At 33.7% G+C, this 18,113-nt stretch overlaps 1 protein-coding gene across 2 annotated transcripts in view; it reads right to left on the reverse strand.

The window, feature by feature from the left end:
• Positions 1 to 1,776: 1,776 nt before the first annotated feature.
• apool (apolipoprotein O-like) overlaps positions 1,777 to 18,113 on the reverse strand; it is a 28,936-nt gene continuing 12,599 nt past the window's right edge. For both annotated transcript variants that reach the window (XM_039765941.1, XM_039765939.1), the window contains exons 4-9: positions 15,151 to 15,205; positions 14,967 to 15,065; positions 14,217 to 14,308; positions 5,505 to 5,603; positions 3,292 to 3,538; positions 1,777 to 2,592 (exon numbers count right to left, since the gene is read on the reverse strand). In XM_039765941.1, the coding sequence (XP_039621875.1) occupies positions 2,495 to 2,592; positions 3,292 to 3,538; positions 5,505 to 5,603; positions 14,217 to 14,308; positions 14,967 to 15,065; positions 15,151 to 15,205 (690 nt within the window). In that variant the 3' untranslated portion in view covers positions 1,777 to 2,494. The remainder of the gene's footprint in view (positions 2,593 to 3,291; positions 3,539 to 5,504; positions 5,604 to 14,216; positions 14,309 to 14,966; positions 15,066 to 15,150; positions 15,206 to 18,113) is intronic.

The following is an 18,113-nucleotide window of genomic DNA, read 5'->3' on the forward strand; positions in this document are numbered from 1 at the left end:
ATTTTATTTTCTTTAGTGACATATGCATTACAGATAAATATTTTCTCAACATATTTTATTAGTTAAGAAGTATGTATTCAAATGTAATTGTATTTATTTTTGCATTTTACTGTCCTGAACAATTTTAATAAAAAAATGAACGGGTTATACCTATGGTTTATAGCTTAAATATAAAAATACCAAAGTTAAGAGTTTAATATTGAACATAACACTTCTCTACGTCTGGTTACACAGGAGCTTAGTGTAAATGTTTTTAAAGAGTTAAAGAAAAAAAATCTGAATTGGTATCAGAATCAGCTAATCCAGTAACATGATACTGGTTATTGATATTGGCCCTAAAAAAACCTAATTGGAGCATCCTCAATGCTGCATTATCTAAAGATTACAATCATTTAATATTCTCGGACACTGTATTTAATTGTAAAAGTGCCACAGTGATCCGCTTTTTACTCTATTTGGATGCAGCCAGCAATTTTAGGTTGAGACTTTGGCACCAACGTTAAATCTCTATTGGGTATTTCTTCAAAAAGTATTATTTAGAAAATATGAACTATTCTTATCCACCAACCCTCCACATCCAACAACATCTAACAATGACCATGACATTAATTTTTTCATCAATTGAGCTAGAATTGCTGTCTATGAAAGTAAATTCAGCCACATGATGTTATAAAATTGTATTAAACCATGCTTTATGCATGCTGTTAGTACATGTAATTACATTCAATTATAAAAGTGGATAGAAAATATAAAAATGTGCCAACTTTTAAATCAGCGAATTTATCCATTCATCTGAGATGGTAAAGATAAGATTTAGGTGTGTTTGAAATAATCTATTAATGATACTTCAAAAAAATATTCCTTCAAAGCATGTAAGACTGACTCTGGACACTTGGTACTAAGGGCAGAGTCAAGAAAGCTACTTGGCTTTCAGTTATTAGTTGTTTGATTTGCTTTAAGTAGAGGTCATCTGAAGAATCTTAACTCACATTGTTGATATGGATCCCTGCTAACCTGAGAAGAACATCCCCATTTTGCTGTTCAACATACCCCTGGCTAACACTGATAACCAGAATGTTCCCATACAGCAACAAATATAAGAATTGTACTCACTTCACTTTAGGAATCTCAAAGGTGGCATAACACCAGAACATAATGGGTTATACTCATAAACAGGGAACAATAGACAGGCAGCAATGAAACATGTAGATCATCACAACAGCTGATTTTCTAGCTGGATACTTTCAACAAACTCTGATTCCATTGAGCAAACAGCAAGCCGAAGTGGGTTTCCATCCATTGATCCATTCATTATTTTTTCTATAACATAGAGCAGGCACCTCCTGAAAACCTCTGGGTGCACAACAGGAATCATAAAGGTGATGACATTATCTCACTGTGCATATGCACACCCAACCAAACTCAACTCATACTGAACTACTGTAGAGTTGTAAGTTTATTTTATATCCCTGTGGCAGAAACTGGAAGTACCTAGAGAAAACTCACAGACACACGGATAATGTGCAGGCTGGGAACTGAGCCTAGTTCTTAGTAGAATCAGACACCATGCTGCACTGAAGCCGTTTCAACTGAAAGTGACATGGAATTCCACATTTTATTAAAATCAACAAATACGAAATTGAAAAATAACTGAAAACACTGCTGTAATAAGTAACAGATTTTAAAATTCTCACAAACCTACAGATTATGACACATAATATATAGTAAATAGATTCTAAATATAATGAAAATAATGCCACACAAATGTCCAACCTATGACAGTCCTGTGTATTGAGGCTTTCTGTAGCCAATTTCACTTTAATGCAGAACAAAAACTTTTTTTTAAAGTGCATTATGACACTTACAACAATCAAAAGAATGTTAGCATTAATCAACACTGATTTCAAAAAGTGCACAAAGGCAGTACCCTGAGTTTCAATACATGTCTAATCCAATGTTATTTATATAAGAAATACATAAAAAGCATCCTTTGGCAGAACCAATCACATTTCTGTGGGGCTCGCAGTAAATTAAAAAAGATTCTGCTGATATTACGCAATAAAAACTGCATTTCCACAAATCACAAAACATTTGTTTTTTTACAGAACCAATGTTAACACATTAGCAGTTGTTACTTTCTAGCCAGAGATTTAATATGTCAAAGTAGATATCGGGCAGAAAACCTAATATATATTTTATTCTGAATTACATAAAAGTGAGCTTTATTTTTATAAACTTCAGTGAAAAATTAATTTTAATAATAAAGGGAAAAGTATCAATTTCCTTTTAAAAAAAAAAAAAGTCTTATTCTGAACCTGTACACCTCTTTGAAAACACTGCTCACCTGAAAATAAATTACTAATTCAGAAATTATTGTCAAATATTTATTAAAGAAAATTTTAATTTCCACTGATTGTAATTTTAGGAGGCAAGGGAATAAATACCAAGCAATTTTAAACTTAGTTGGACAGTCCTTTATCCTGTATGTCCTAATTCAGCTTCTTGTAGTATACATATCAGCATCTTCTGGGTTTGACTGACCGTGATCTGCTAAGCGAGGATCAGGGCTGAATTTCGGTTTCTCTGAAAAATCTGCAAGTACAATAAAAAGAAAGTCAGTACATCACATACACAGATAGCTAACCAATTTAAATTGCTTAAGTACACAATGTTTTTTTAGAAAAACCCATCATTTGTATACCACCAAGAGAAGAGAGTTTTTCCTTTTTTAAAAGCATTTAAGCTGTTAATTTAAACATTCTAATCTATACACCATGGCAGACTAAAAGTAATTTATGATTTTGAGAGTTACACAAACAAACAGTACTAACATAACACTGAAGTTAATTGCACAAATAAGACAAACATGATAGCTTAACATATGGTATTCTAAAAGGGAGACCACAGTTTAGAAAGATTTAAATGATTGATCAATGAAAGAATAAAAGGTTATTAACGGAGACAGTTTTTTAATGCACATTCTAGCACACATAATGAACACTCAGTATAAAAGGCTTAAATAAGCATCTGAGATCGCCTGCAGAGGAAGGGCTCTGCACAGAGTGTACTCCTTTAGCTTGGAAGGAAGGAGCATGTGATTAGATGGTGCTTTACCCTACTCAGTTAGAAAATAAACAAAATAGCATTAAACCGTAAAGGTCTCAGAATCGGATTTAGGAGTTGACCAATCCTCTTGTATTTTCTCTTGCATATGAAGCTTATTTAGTTCAACTTGGAGTTGCTGTTCAATAGCAGAGGATGATGAAGGAGAATTAGAAATAAAGGACATACCAGGTTGTACAAGTGAGAGAGGGGATACAGTGCTAGGAACAATCTCCTGAAAGCTTTTCTGTGCAGGAAAACATTCAGTCTGAGGAGGAGAATTAGGCAAAGGGACCAAACTGGGAGAAGCAGCATCTTGAGATAAAGAGGATCCATCTTCAGGAAACAGAGATCCAAGTTTAGAAGAAGGAACTTCGGTAGTTTCTGTCATTTGATATACATCAGATTTTGCCGCATTTGCTGGATCAGAGGTCGACTGCAGCAGAAACAAAGAGCATGACTGTACAATTACAGAACATATATTGTTACATCTCTATAAATTGTAGGTCTGTTTGCTGGATGGATGCATATCTTTCTCTTGGCTACTTTAGTCAAGATAAAATGTTCAGATATAATATGGCTTCCTGATTTATCACACTAAACAAAATTCACTTTTAACAATTATATGTTTTTAGCTAGAATGCATTATGCTTAAGAATATTAATAAACAGAGGAATACAAGCAAAATCTAAAATATCCATTTACGTAAAAAAGTAATAGTAAATTTAGACTTAAAGAGAAACACAAAATAGGCATATGTGCCAAAAGAGAGTAGAGCTTTGTAGTTTGTTGCTTGTTAGTTTTTAAAATGTATAGATTTTTTTCTTTAAATAAATCTCATTATTTATTAACATGCAACAAAATGACCAATGAGGGCATACCTTCAAAGTAGTTTTCTAAAATTGCAACCACACCTTTATTTATATTTCTCTATCTAGAAACTGGCAGTTTCTTGATGTATAGTATCAAGAAAAAAAGTTTGTGAATCCTTTGGAATTATTATAAATCTGGTTCCACCTTCACCTAAATTACAACAATAGATTAACAGAATTGGCTAATACTGATAATACGCAAACAATTGTACTCCCTCTTGTCAATGCCGAGGAACATTGTTTAAACATTCACAATACAAACAGGAAAAAGTATGTGATTTTGTGCATTTAGTCCTGGTGGAACCTCTTTTAGTAGCAATAACTTCTGCCAACAATTTTATGCAGCTGCTGAACAGACTTGTAAAATGGTTAGAAGGAATTTTAGACCATCTCTTTACAAACCTACTTTAATTCACTGATTATTTGGGGATTCCTTATATGTACAGACCTCTTCAGGTCATACAACAGCATTTCAAATAACTGGGGTCTGAAATCTGACTTGGGTGGACAATGACTTTCTTTTAAAGATGTTCTGTTGTTGATTTATTGCTTTGTTTTGGGGTTAATGCCTTTTTGCATCACTTGACGTCTACTGAGGTTCAGGTGACAGACTACCACCCTAACATTCTAATGTAAAATTTCTTCATGCAACTTTTCTCTCTGTTACAACAAGCTGTCCAAACTACAAGGCAGCCAATCAGCCCAAAACCACAGTGCCTCTTCCACTATGCTACAAAACAAGGATGAGGTTTTGGTGTTGGTGTGTAGATTTCTTTTCTACAAGGACAGCACTGCATGTTTATAACAAAAAGAGTTCAGATTTTTTCATGAATAACACTCTTGTTCATATGAACACAGATTTTCAAAATGTCAAGAGATTTTTGCAGGACTTGCTACCCTCGGGTTCTTTCTTGCCTCCTTTAGCACTATGGTGATCTCTATAGGACACCAACAATTAGAATGGGTAATAACATTACAGAATTTCCTTCATTTCTAGAAAATTTAATTTACTGTGAATTAAGGAACACTCTGGTCTTCAGAAGTACTTTTGTAAGCTTTTCTGATGTATGTATTTATATAATTTGTCTTCTGAGGTGCTCTGATAATTTTTTTTGATATGAGCATGGCTCGCATGAACAGACCCTTTGTGAAACAAGCACACTGTCAGAAACCAAAGTGTGTCTGCTTTTTTATTTTTTAAACAGAACAGGGCAACTCCATTTGCATGTCACTGATTATAACAAATGACTTCAATTGGATTTATTGTAACTTTGCTGAAAAAACATTATCAGTAATTAATGAAAAGCAGGTAATTCCAAAGAATTCACAAAATTCAAAAACAACAAAAGACAACATTTTAAATCCTCTGGTAAGATTTGCAGTGCAACCAGCAGACAGCAAAGTGTGTGCAGCTTTTTGTAGGATGGCTTACAATGTTATCTTTCCAGCTTAGACCTATTTATTATATCAGGAATACACAAATAAAACTTAAGAAAGAAGAATTAAACAAAATAAGTAAAAACAAAATACCTCTTTATTTTCTGGTCTAGCTGATACTTTTGGTTTCCAAAGAGAACTCAAAGCTCCACTGGCCCAGATACCAGCAGAATAAGCACTTTTTCCAGTTACCTGGGGAACAATTAAAATAATTAAAAAAAAACACACACACTAATTTTCTATTTTCAATGAGCCCTTTAACATCATTATAATATTTATATAAACATCAATAGATGTTAATTTTACACAAGAGTGTCACTTTTCATGCTAAAAAAATAATTCAGTTTATGTCCTCATCTTATTACTCTGACATTTCTTACTAGTTTCATGCATGGAAATAAAATTCAAAGTACACACAAATGAAGGTATACACAAGTAAATGACTTATGATAAAAATAAATTTGCCATCGGTACCTCTAAAAACACGAAGAGTTTTAATTATATTTAATATGATGCCCAAAACAAATCTGCATATAAACTTTAAATTGAATTATGTAAAATACATTAATATGTTAAATATCTTGTATAAAGTGCCCTCCATAGGTATTGGAACACTGAATTAAAAAGTGCTATTTTGTTGTAAGATGAATCAGTTCAGATTAAAGTAGAAATGATTGATATGTGGAATAAATGCATAATATTTCTTTATATTTTGGTGTGTACATATTTAAATGTTAAGCAGCAATAACAGTTTTAGTGTTGCCTTTATGTTTTTGCTGGTGCAATACAGTAAATATGCATAAACAAAAGAAGTATTTATAATTTTGGATTTAACTTGTAATAATCCCTTTGTCATCTACTTTTGGAGTGAGCAGTTTCCTTTTACTGAAAAAGCCTTCAAAATGTAAATAAAAGGCAAGCAAGCAATTCAGATGGTGGCAGAAGAAATATTTCAATCAGAAAGATCATGTAGGCACTGAAAAAAAATAAATAGTCTGTAATATCTTGAAAAACAAAGAATCTACTTTTGTACTCTGCATTTGGCAAGGAAAACAACTGATAGTGATGATGGACAGTCAGGTTTTTGAATAAAACTATCATTGATCTCATCAAGAACCTCTGGCATGCAAAGTGATGGTATCACAATTTAATTTTACTAGAGATCTCACTGAGAAGAATTAAAAAGGAAGCAACACAAAATATAAAAGGCTAGGACAGATTATGTTAAAAAGTACATGGGTTAGTTAGTACATTTCACAAAAACCCTTACTGATAGAAATGAACTACAAGCAATACAAAATGTTCCATGTCACCTTGTTTTACATGGTAGATGTAGAAACACAGTTTTAATGTACATGACCACACTTGTGACTAAATCACTCCCTTTTACTGATTTTATAGGTAATGACTGTAGCAGCCAAATGACTCCTGAAATTAGAATTACAAACATCTTGCCTTGCTATTTACTAGACAATTACCTCCACATTCATTAGGTTATGTGTTATGCTTGAACCTGTTAAACTTTAGAGTCATAACTTCTGTGATACTGATATTTAAAGGAATATTCCATCCAAACTTTTTTATGCCATGTTTTCATGGAGAAAGTACACTACTTACATTCTAATAGAATGGAACCCAATAGTCCAATAGTGACCAACACAGGACAAAATCCACAGAAATATAACAAGGGTAGCATAAGTCACAAGGGTAGCATAAGTCACACATCCATTATCCATTTGTATGCTCAAGATCTGCAAAATGCATGCATTTTTCCTAAAACATTATTTATACTCCTGAAAAGATTAACAGGAAAGGCACATTCCCATAATACTGTATAGTGCTTTTGAAATGAACATCAACACCATGATTCATTGGTCAAGAATATTGTCTTCAATTTAAACTTTTACTACTTGAATCAAAGTGAACATTATAAGTACAGTTTAATGACAGTGATACTCAGAACAATCGGCTGTTGATTAGCATGCTAACAAGCTTATTGTTTACTACTTCTTTATCTGTTCTTTTTCTAAGCTGCTGTTCTAAACACAAATTCATTCACTATTCACACTCAGACAAACATTCCCTGTTTTATTTGCAGAATAAAATGAAAGGTCTCTGAATTCATTCTCTTTACATTTCTGTTGAAGACACACACCTCTGTTTTCTTACACTCTGCCATTCCTCTTCATATACAGGAAGACTATTCAGAGTCCCTTTTCTCAGTTTATTATACCACTTACTTAAATTTAAAAGCTAATATTGTTGCTTTTACTCTCTCTTAAAGTCTGACTGTCTGCCCTCTGTTAAGCGAGAGCTTTTACAAAAGACTGCCATATTATGAGATAAGTATGGGAAAGAAACTCTTCTCTACATCCTATAATACAACACGCAAAATCTGCATAAATACTACTAAAGTTACCATTGCTGGTTAAATGGTTACTACTGTACAGTACTCAGACATGTATGTATCTCCCACTCCATGTCATTTGTTTTGCTTAAATATTCCCCACTTGTTAAATTTTTATGCAGTACTGCTTCAAATAAACAGGGATAAGTATTGCTTGGGGTGTGTATGCTTTATTTCAATACTAGCAACTAGGGAATTCTTATTTATTACATCTATGCAAATCTGTTTAAAATGACTCACAACTTTCATGCGTTCGTTAAAAACATTGCTTGTTTAATTAATTAATTAATTGTTGAAAACATTACATTAGGCCACAGTTTACTGAAACATAATGCAATTTTCAAACCTATGCCTTTACATGATAATGGAGAGCTAGAGCCTTTCCTGTCAGCACTGAAACAATCCTTGGACAGTTTATCACATCCCTCTCACTAAGCTAATTTGGAGACATCAGTTAACCTAATAATAAACCACAGTGACTAGAAAAAAGCTAATGAAAGTATGGGTAGAATGTGAGAAACAGGTATCCGGACTAAAATTTGAACTTTTGAGGTGTGAACCAGCAGTATTAATATTAAGCACTAGTACTAAGCCATCTTTTATTAAACATATTGTCAAATACTAGGATGTGCTGGTTTCAATTGGAAGGAGGTTTGATAATAGACATGTTGCTAACAGACGTAGGTTATTTGCCTTGGTTTATTTACTTATCTTCCTACAGTGTAAAGTCACAAGTAGACTTCAGAACTTCCCGTGTTCATATACAAAGTACAGCAATGGCAAAAGTGCTATGTGCATTCTTTCTCCAATGTAGAACCCTCGTCATCATCTGAGTTCACTTCTGCTACTGTATAGCGTGTCTTTATGTGAAAACACCAGTGTCAGACTGCGGCGAGCGTGAACATGACTGGGAGAATAAAACTGAATAAAAAAAAAAAAAAACAACGCTTACCTTTAAAGTACCATATGTTTACACTGGCTGTTACAGACTCAAATCAAATGTATTTTTTTATTCTAAAATAGTAAGAATAAGAGCAGCTCACTTCTGAAAACAGAGTAGTCCAGGGTCGAACTTGTGACCTTCTTGATTTCCAATCAGCAGTTCTTACCTTTACGCTACCAAAGCAGTCATATTAAAGATGTGTCAATGTCCCACCCTAACGCAGGTTTTTTTTTTTTCTGCAGTTATATTCTTGAATAAAAGTAAAATTGTTTGCCAAATACTTTTTTGCTGCACTTTAAGTAAACGTTACAATTCACAAAGAAAAAGTGAAATTTTAATGGAACACATTTTTTTTTTCATGCAAAGAGCATCACAATTACTGTAACACTGATCATTTTACACACTGCCAATGAACTGTAAAAACTATTTAAAAACTACTGGAACAATATGTACAAGGTGCAACTGACGCCATTGATGAAATTCAGTAAATCACAGAGCCAACTGTGCTTGAACTGGCTGCACGCAAGCACACAGAGGTAAACGCTGATACTGGCAGGCTAGTCTAGTGCAGCAGCTAAATCCCAGAGACAGTGAGATTGCAGTGCTGCAGGGGCCGGCTCAACGAATGTACGGCACTGACTGATCAGCTCCAGCGTTCTGGTAAATTGCACTGGGAACTGACAATTGCCAGTTGTGGCGTTCAATGAATGTATGTCACCGAATATACTTGGCTTCTACATGCTGGCAAATGGCACTGGGAAACGACTATAACCAGTTGGGTCGGTTTAAGGATTAAGAAGAACAAAACGGAAAACACGAGAACACTCAGCTAGAAATGCGTCACAGGGCAGCAGTCAATCAGCAGCAAGGAGAAATGAATAACGCTGTAGCGGTCCGGTGCCGCTAAGATTCACACCATCGAAAAGACGGTGATTTATTTATTTTTATGGTGGAGATTCCAGGGATGCACCCAGCCTTGACTCGACCCGCACACACTCAGAAACAGAGACAAAAACAAAGCAAACCAGTAATCAAACAGCAAACAAACAATGTAATGAAAACAAATGAAAACAACAATACCACCCCTGTTCCCCTTATGGCGATTATACATTAAATACAACAAAGCACCAACAAAACACACACAGGAAAGTCCATGAAAAACAGCAACAGATGAAATGTAATGATGAAGATAGATAGTCCAGAGATCCGCATGTTGAATGGGAATGTAAAGATAGTCCTACCAGTAGTTCCTGAAATGGTGAAGACAGGTGGACGGGTTCAGAAGCACTCCTTTCTTTGCAGAATAGCAATGAATCCACTTACAGTCCTCATGTACACAGGCAGACAATCCAGACCCCAACCACGAAACGATCCAGGACAAAACGAATAAAAACAGGTAACCCAACAGAAGGCAGACAGATAGACAGGAACTTGAAACACATTTTGTTTTCTTTTGGTCACCGGCCCCCTTTTTAAAAGCCGTGCTGACATCCTTTGACCCCTGCACCCTCAGCAGAAGACCAATCGGAGACATTGCAGGGACCGCTAGGAGGTACAGTTTCAAATTCTAGTAGAATACGCTCTCGGATTTGCTACTTTCACCATCCCAAGCCGTGTCTTCCTCTACGGTTGCTTCTTGTTCTCTCTACAGTGCAGTATTGCCACGAAAAAAGCCATAGAATTTGAGGAGGATATTTGAGGTTTCCGCTAACAATTATTAGTTAGGTTCTAAGTAAAAATCCATGAACAACTGAGGCCACGAACCCTGAACCGCGCCTTCGTGGGGGTCTACTGTAAACAGACTTGAGCTGAGAAAACTTTGTGCGGCGGTGGGGGGAAGTGATAGAAGGCTACTTGCTGCTTATCGATACATTTACAAGACAAAAGGCGCTGATGGATTGGTGTGAAGGGATTTAAGGTGGGACGGATTTACGAGTTTTTTTGTAGGTTTTGGTAATTCTAGTGTTAAATTGTGCAGATTAAATTTAGCCATCAGCACATGCAGAATTAAATGTATGTCTATGACTTTTGTTCACTTCTTCTCATTTGATTAAACGTGATGTGTCATTAGCCGTCACAACACGTGTAAAGCAAACTTGTGCATGATGATACGGACTACACCAGGGCATATTTTTTGCATATTCCTAATTTATTTGAAAGTAGAAGGTGAAAGCTAACATTCTATTTTCTCTCACTAATTTTGTTTTTGCACATCAGCCTTTTCGTAATTTTGAACGGTTAGCTTGTCATCTTCAATAGTAAAACTTACAGTCACACAATCTTCACAATGTAATTTTTTTCTGTCTCACTGCTCTACTTTTTGATTAATAGTGCAGTTTTTCTAAACATGTCTTCAGTACCCTAAAAGGTCCGACCCATTTATAAACCTGAGATGTCTGTTATTTTATGTTAAGACATTCTCATTAATGCAAATAACTCTCATAATTCTGATTTTCCTTTTCTTATTATAGCAATTTAAAATACACACTGTAAAGAGAATCTTAATAGTCAGCAATGCACATTTAGCTCCCTCCACCAACATGTCATGTCTTACATTTATTTTCCATGATACTTGGGTAAAAAAATAATAACAACATCAAATGTGGCCACATTTAAATAATTAAATGTGTCATGAAATATACTGTGTCATGAAAGTACTGTACTGTAGTGCACTCCTAATAGGACTACCTAAGAAAGATATCAATTGGTTGCAATTAGTGCAGAATGCAGCAGTCAGAACCTTAACTAGGAAAAGAACATTTGAGCATATCTCACCAGTTTTAGTGTTTTACATTGGTTACCCACGTCTCTCAGAATTGACTTTAAAATACTACTAATGGTTTACAAAGCCCTAAAGTATCTTGCTCCATCCTAGATTTCGAAATGCCTTTCCCCCTACACTCCAAATAGTAACCTTAGATCTTTGAATGGAGGTCTGCTTATAATTCCAAGAGCCAAGTTTGAAACAAGTGGTGAGGTGGCCTTTTGCGGTTATGTATCCAAAATCTGGAATATTTTACCAACAGAAATTCACCAGGCTTATATTTTGGATCATTTAAAAAAAATGGTAAAAACCCATTAGTTTAATATGGCTTTTTCATAGCTATTTGTCAGTTGCATTTCTGACAGACTACAGCATATGCGCACAGAATTATATTCTTCAGGGATCCGCAATCTGTATTAATATCTATTATTCTCTGCTGTCTTTCCCAGTTCTTCTGTGGTGGCGATCTGCGCCACCACCACGACCACCTGTTCAAGGCACTATGCAGCGCCCTGTGTTGATGGATTGAAGGCAGGTGACTCAGCTGTCCACGAGACCAACTTCATTTATTATTATCATGCAAAGCCTGGAAACCAAGAGTACAGATTTATGGACATTTATGCTAGGTTGAATGTCCAGCGGGGCTGGGTAGTCTTTTGGGCTTGGAACCCCTGCAGATTTTGTTTTTTTCTCCTGACTAACTGGAGCTTTTTTTTTATGTTTTCTGTTCTCCCGGCCATCTGACCTTACCTTTTTCTTTGTTACTTACTCGTTAGTATTATTGCTTAATCTTATTTGCTTTTCGTTTCTTATAAGTTTCTTCTTGTTATCTTGTAAATCATTTTAAACTATACTGTTTTAAAAAAATGTGCTATATAAATAAATTGCTCACCAATCAAAAAACCTCACTTACTATACCCTGCACTCTCAACTCTGATGAGTGAAATTGAGTTTTAATTTCAGGGGGTGTATTTCATGTCACATGTGGTGCCACTGAAATAAATAAATGAAGAATTTCTATTATATATTTTATAATATATATTTATTAATTTAAATTCACATTTAATGTTTTTATATTATTTATTATCACATTTCACAGTACTTTTATTTATTTGTATGTAATTTTGTCCAAAATGCTCCTCCATATCTTGCATGAAACATAATGCCTAAAAAAATCAGGCTTGAATAAAAATAATCAGGCCACCGTTACCACGATAAAGAAGAAAAAAAACACTCCATTTAGTTTAATCTGCCATGTTAAGGTCTGACCACAGTCTCCCACTCGCAGGACTGAACTAGTGACCAGTATCACAGATGTGTCAAGTCAGAGTGGGCACACTCTGCCTACTTAGCACCAGCTGCATTTTAATTTCTTGTAATTTTTTTTATATTAACTACATCCTACAGTTACTGTCATTAGTGCTTCATGTTTTGCAAATGTACTGCAAGTGAGAAAAGTAAAAACATCACTAATAATGTAGCAGATCATGAGGCCATGTGTGGTTCATAAGGAAAGTTCCTTTTCATGTCTAATTTTATGGCTGACTGTCCTAAGAAATACTTCCTCATGCAGTCATGAAGACAAGATGACGCATCTCTTTTATACAGTGTTCCAGAGCAGGATTTTGATTGCTTTCTTAATCTCTTCATCCACAGACATGACTGATGTTATCAGCAGCTGTAGGCTGGACATCTTCCTTTACATGCGGTACTGCTGTGATAATCACTGGCTCCCAGAGACCTGTGATTAACTGTGCTTGTATTTAAAAAAATCAACTTCATTGGTACTTGAAAGAAATCTCAACCATAATACAAAAAAACTATATATAAAGCTACATATCTACATTGCCTGACTGACAGATGAAAATTTTTTGGCAATTTTCAGACAACCCAAGGAAGACCAGCTTTTAATAATTGATAAATCTCATGGCCCTGAGGCCAGAAAGATCCAGCATTAACACAAAGTTAGTGGGCATAATCACGGCGCAAGTCCTGCCTGTATACTTCTCTTTTAATCTTGATCTGATTACAGATTAGATACAAGATTACAGATTTTTGTACACAAAAATATACAGTATTCAGAGTATTACCAACACTATGTAAATGATATCAATTATCAAAAAACAACTTCACTGCTATTAAACTTCCTCTAATCAAAGAAAAATGATTGACAAATATTGTCTTAAAAAGTAACATATTTACTGTTCTATCTGTTTCTTATGTATTAACGTTCATTAAAATTTATTTTAAATTATTTTACTGTGTGTAAGCATGACAGCATATTTTGATTATATTTGAAATTTCCACTTCTCTATTTTGTAATCTGTAATTTCAACTGGTTACTTTACCAGAGTACCTTAAGAAATCGTAAACTTCATTGTCACCCTCTATCCTGCATTACTCTTTATTACTTCACATGAGTTGGACAAGTATTTAGCTGGGAGTTTAAAATGATGACTCAGATTCATAAGTGCAACATTAGTATAGTATAAATGTTACTGTTTTAATACCATACCTTTGTTATCCATTCAAAAAACTGATTACAGGCAAAAATGTATGAAGACTCAAGTTTAATATACGTAATGCAAAACAAGTAACTTTTGATACTCTGATATTTTACATTATGAATCCAAATATTAGAAATATTAAGTGTTAATACAATTAAAGCAAAGTACAAAATAATGTATTTACCTTAACTGCAGTCACAGCTTGGGCTGGGTAACACACAGCTGTCCCAGCAGCAGCTAAACCCAGAGAAAACATAATTTTTTTAAATCTGGAACCTACGTAATAAAGGAAAAAAAAGTAAGAATGTAAATAAATGTTACACATACAGAAGACATGTTGCTCAACTGTATACTTAAATTCTCCACCCAAAGACAATTAAAAAAACATTTTTATTGAATATGTATTATACATTCATAGGCATTGATAATAATTCTAAATAAATCTATTCAATTATCTTACTTTTTATAAAGAAAATTACTTGTATAACAATATACTATTTTCATGCACACATTACAACATAATTTCATTTAGGGATACTGATTAACATTAATGACATAGTTAGACTTTTCAAACAACCTGTGGTTTTTAAAGCCAATAAATACAATAAATACCCAAAATAATGCATGAAGCAACTAGTTGATTTATATAAAGCAAAATACAAATTATTTATTACGTAATGAATAACTATTTGTAGCTGGGCATGTAGTATTGGTAAATAAACCTGTACATAATGACTGATTTCTCTAATAAAAGTGTGATTCGATTTTATTTAATCATACAAACTAACAATATAAAGCAGTATGATAACCAAAAATCTGAACAATCTAGTTAAGTTAAAAGATGTAATTGGGTCACTTTAAAATATCGTTATATTAAAATATTTCTTTACATACAAATAATATTCATGAAAAGAAATCTCAAAAAATAAGTTACCTTTTCTTGCCATGATTAAGCCAGCCAATCCAGAAACTGTAATCACACTAACCCGAGGTAAAAATCCAGGAGGGGGATCCTTCAAGTATGTGTATGTATCTAAACCACAATGCAATATACAGTATAACTGATTGGACTATTTTAGTATAACAAAAATGAATATCCAAATATTTTAGTCACCTACCTTCTCCAAAATGGATTATATTTATCACTCCATTTTTCAATGAATCACAACCCCTCTAAGGAAATGCATATGAGAAGCAAGGGTAGATGTTAGAAAACTAAAATAAAACAATATAAATTATAACTTAAATAACACATTTTTAATTATATCACATTAAAAGTAGTCAGACAGGATTATAACACAGAGTACCTTAAATTTTCCATTTTTACACAGCATATTCCAACTATCTGGTTTTGTAAAGCTTAAAAAAGTCTTTTACAAACTAACATTTGCTGAAACACTTTTGACTATAATATTTCTGCATGGCTGACATCCCTGTCATCAGAATAGAAGAGTCCTTCAAAACTCATCTAAATGAGCACTTCTTGTATTTGGCCTCTTACTCCCCACTCACTAGGCTGCTTCAAAGGAATTCCAGACTCTTGAGTGCTATTAAAATTACATTAAGGACTACGTCAAGATTCTTTTTTTTTTCTATTAAAGAAAATGTTGTGGAATATCTACATTGCACAAGCATCCCCATACATGATTAGAACTGTTATTAGCTGTAAAATATGAATGTATTATAATAATAGAGCACCCTCATGAGGTATTTTTTTTATCAACGGGAATTCAAGGGTGTCAAAGTTATCACAAACATGAGAAAACAAAATACTGTACAAAGGAAAAGACACAAAAAAACATTGTGTTGTATCTGGACCTGCTTTCACAGGTGTCTGGTCTCTTCTGTGGTGCAGTGATATCAAAGCATTCCCCTACCATCTCCTGTCTCTCACTTTCTTACATAATTCAGATCTATCTTCCTCAAACTAATGACAGTTTTTTTTTAGCCAAATCCCAGAAACAATTCCAGGGTAAAGGTCTGCCCTTTCTTAGCTATAGTAACTGAAAATTAGAAACCCCTCTGTATTGGCTCCTTGAATCCCTGCACTGCTGAAGATGTGTAACCCTTAAAAAATGGGATATCCAAAGGAAATTTCACATCACAGAAAGGGAGAGCATTTTCCCACTGATCTCATGGTAGTCTCTCCTGCCATTGTTCTTATATAGGTAGGCAGGTCTTTATAACTGTGCTGTGAATTGTCGGCCAGAAGATCCTGTGGGCTCTTGTCAATCTTCCAAGATGTCCCTCTTTCTCTTAGTTAGTAAAGCATCAGACACCCTTAACAGAAGTGTCACATTTTACTCTACTGCTGTAATTAACAATCTCTTTTCCAAGGCTTCCTGTATGATAGCATCAATCCCCCGTTAGATGCCTATGACTCCCTACACTTACAAGCAAAGGTGTTCTTCTACTGCTGTTGTGAATCTATTGTGGGTTGCAGTCTACTTTGAAGGTTTTCTTGTGAGACTACCATATGTCCTTTTCTATCTTTGCTTTCTGATAATGCATTTCTTATACTGGACTGTGTACAAAGAAACAAAAATAGGTTTAATACATATAATACATAATTATCCAGTGTAAATGTTAAATGAAGAAAGAAAGAAAAATAAAACAAAATATTATTTAATATTTACTTTTAAACTGATGTAATAAAACATCAATACTACAGAAGACCAGTTATTAAATAATTTGAAAACAAAATTGTAATGTGATCACAAAATAGCTCAATATGGGTGAAGTGATATCTCAGTTTCTACATATAAAAATCTCCCATAAATCTCTGCTGTTTGTTTACATGTACTGAAAAATCAATTTAGATTTATGGATATCAATTTTTCAATTTATAACCTCAGAGAATTGTAGACTTAAATAAATTAAAACTGGTTACACCAAAAAACAGGTGTGTTATAAAATGGATGAATGCAAAATATATAGGAGTTCAGGTTAAAAAAAAAAAAAAAAAACACATGCGAGACTTCTGTCCGGACAAATGGATATCATTGGTCTTTATGTAATTAAAGTAAAGAAATCCAGTTTAGTATTATTTGCAAGGCTAAAAATAAGTCGCATTTCAACCAATTTGTTTACAGAGTATCCAGATATTTAATGAATGATGAAACATAGTGAGAGAAAATGTTAATATTTCATATGTATTTGAATGCAAGAACATAAAGCTCTCTTTGATATAATAATATAAATTTTATCAACTTTATGACCCTTTATAAAATCACAAAACTTTGGTGTTTCACTAAATTTCCTACACCCTGTTTACTTTTAATAATAAGATGTACATACAGCAGTATTGAAAGAGTGAGGACTTATAACGTGTCTGTTTTTCAAACTACAGTTTTTGATGTATTTATTCCCAAATGGAGTTGTACATCTGGGCTGTTAACTTATTTTTCTATCCACTATACCCATTTTCCTCAAAGCAGTAATGAGAATCTTTTGTATGAAATCTAAAGTTTTTTTGTAATCTGCCATTTTGTAAAACAACAAAAGCGTTACTTTCTTTTTGAAAAATAACACATTTCAGCAGTGCTAACACAATTACAAAAGGTTTCTCTAATAAACAATCACTGTTTAAGCATTAATTAAGGATAAGCTAAAAATGTTTACCACTGAGACTTTGCAGTCATATCTAAATATTACATTACAAAAATCAGTCATTTCAAGCATTAATAACCATTTGTAGCATTAGAAATGCCTTGGTTATATTTTAAAATAAATGTAATGGTACTTTGATCATCAAAAACATGAGTGTTTATTTTTGATTCCAAACTTCTGAACATTATTGTATGCAAAAAAATATGTGAGTACATCTGGAAAATTGCTTAGCCATCCATAATGTACTATACAGAACAGGGATGAGCAAATTGTAAATGCATATGCTAGTCTGCTTGGCTACTACCTCTGCAAAGCTGGTATCAGGTACCCTTTCTTTATATATGGTGTGTTTGGTTACCTGTAACTTTTTACAGCAACATTTGTTTGTAAAGTGCATAGCACTCTTCTACCTCAAACACAACTGGTATTTTAATTGAGAACATTTTAGCAAATACATGATTTTTAAAGGATT

This window comes from Polypterus senegalus, chromosome 10 (assembly GCF_016835505.1).
Source record: "Polypterus senegalus isolate Bchr_013 chromosome 10, ASM1683550v1, whole genome shotgun sequence".
Classification (NCBI taxonomy): domain Eukaryota; kingdom Metazoa; phylum Chordata; class Cladistia; order Polypteriformes; family Polypteridae; genus Polypterus; species Polypterus senegalus.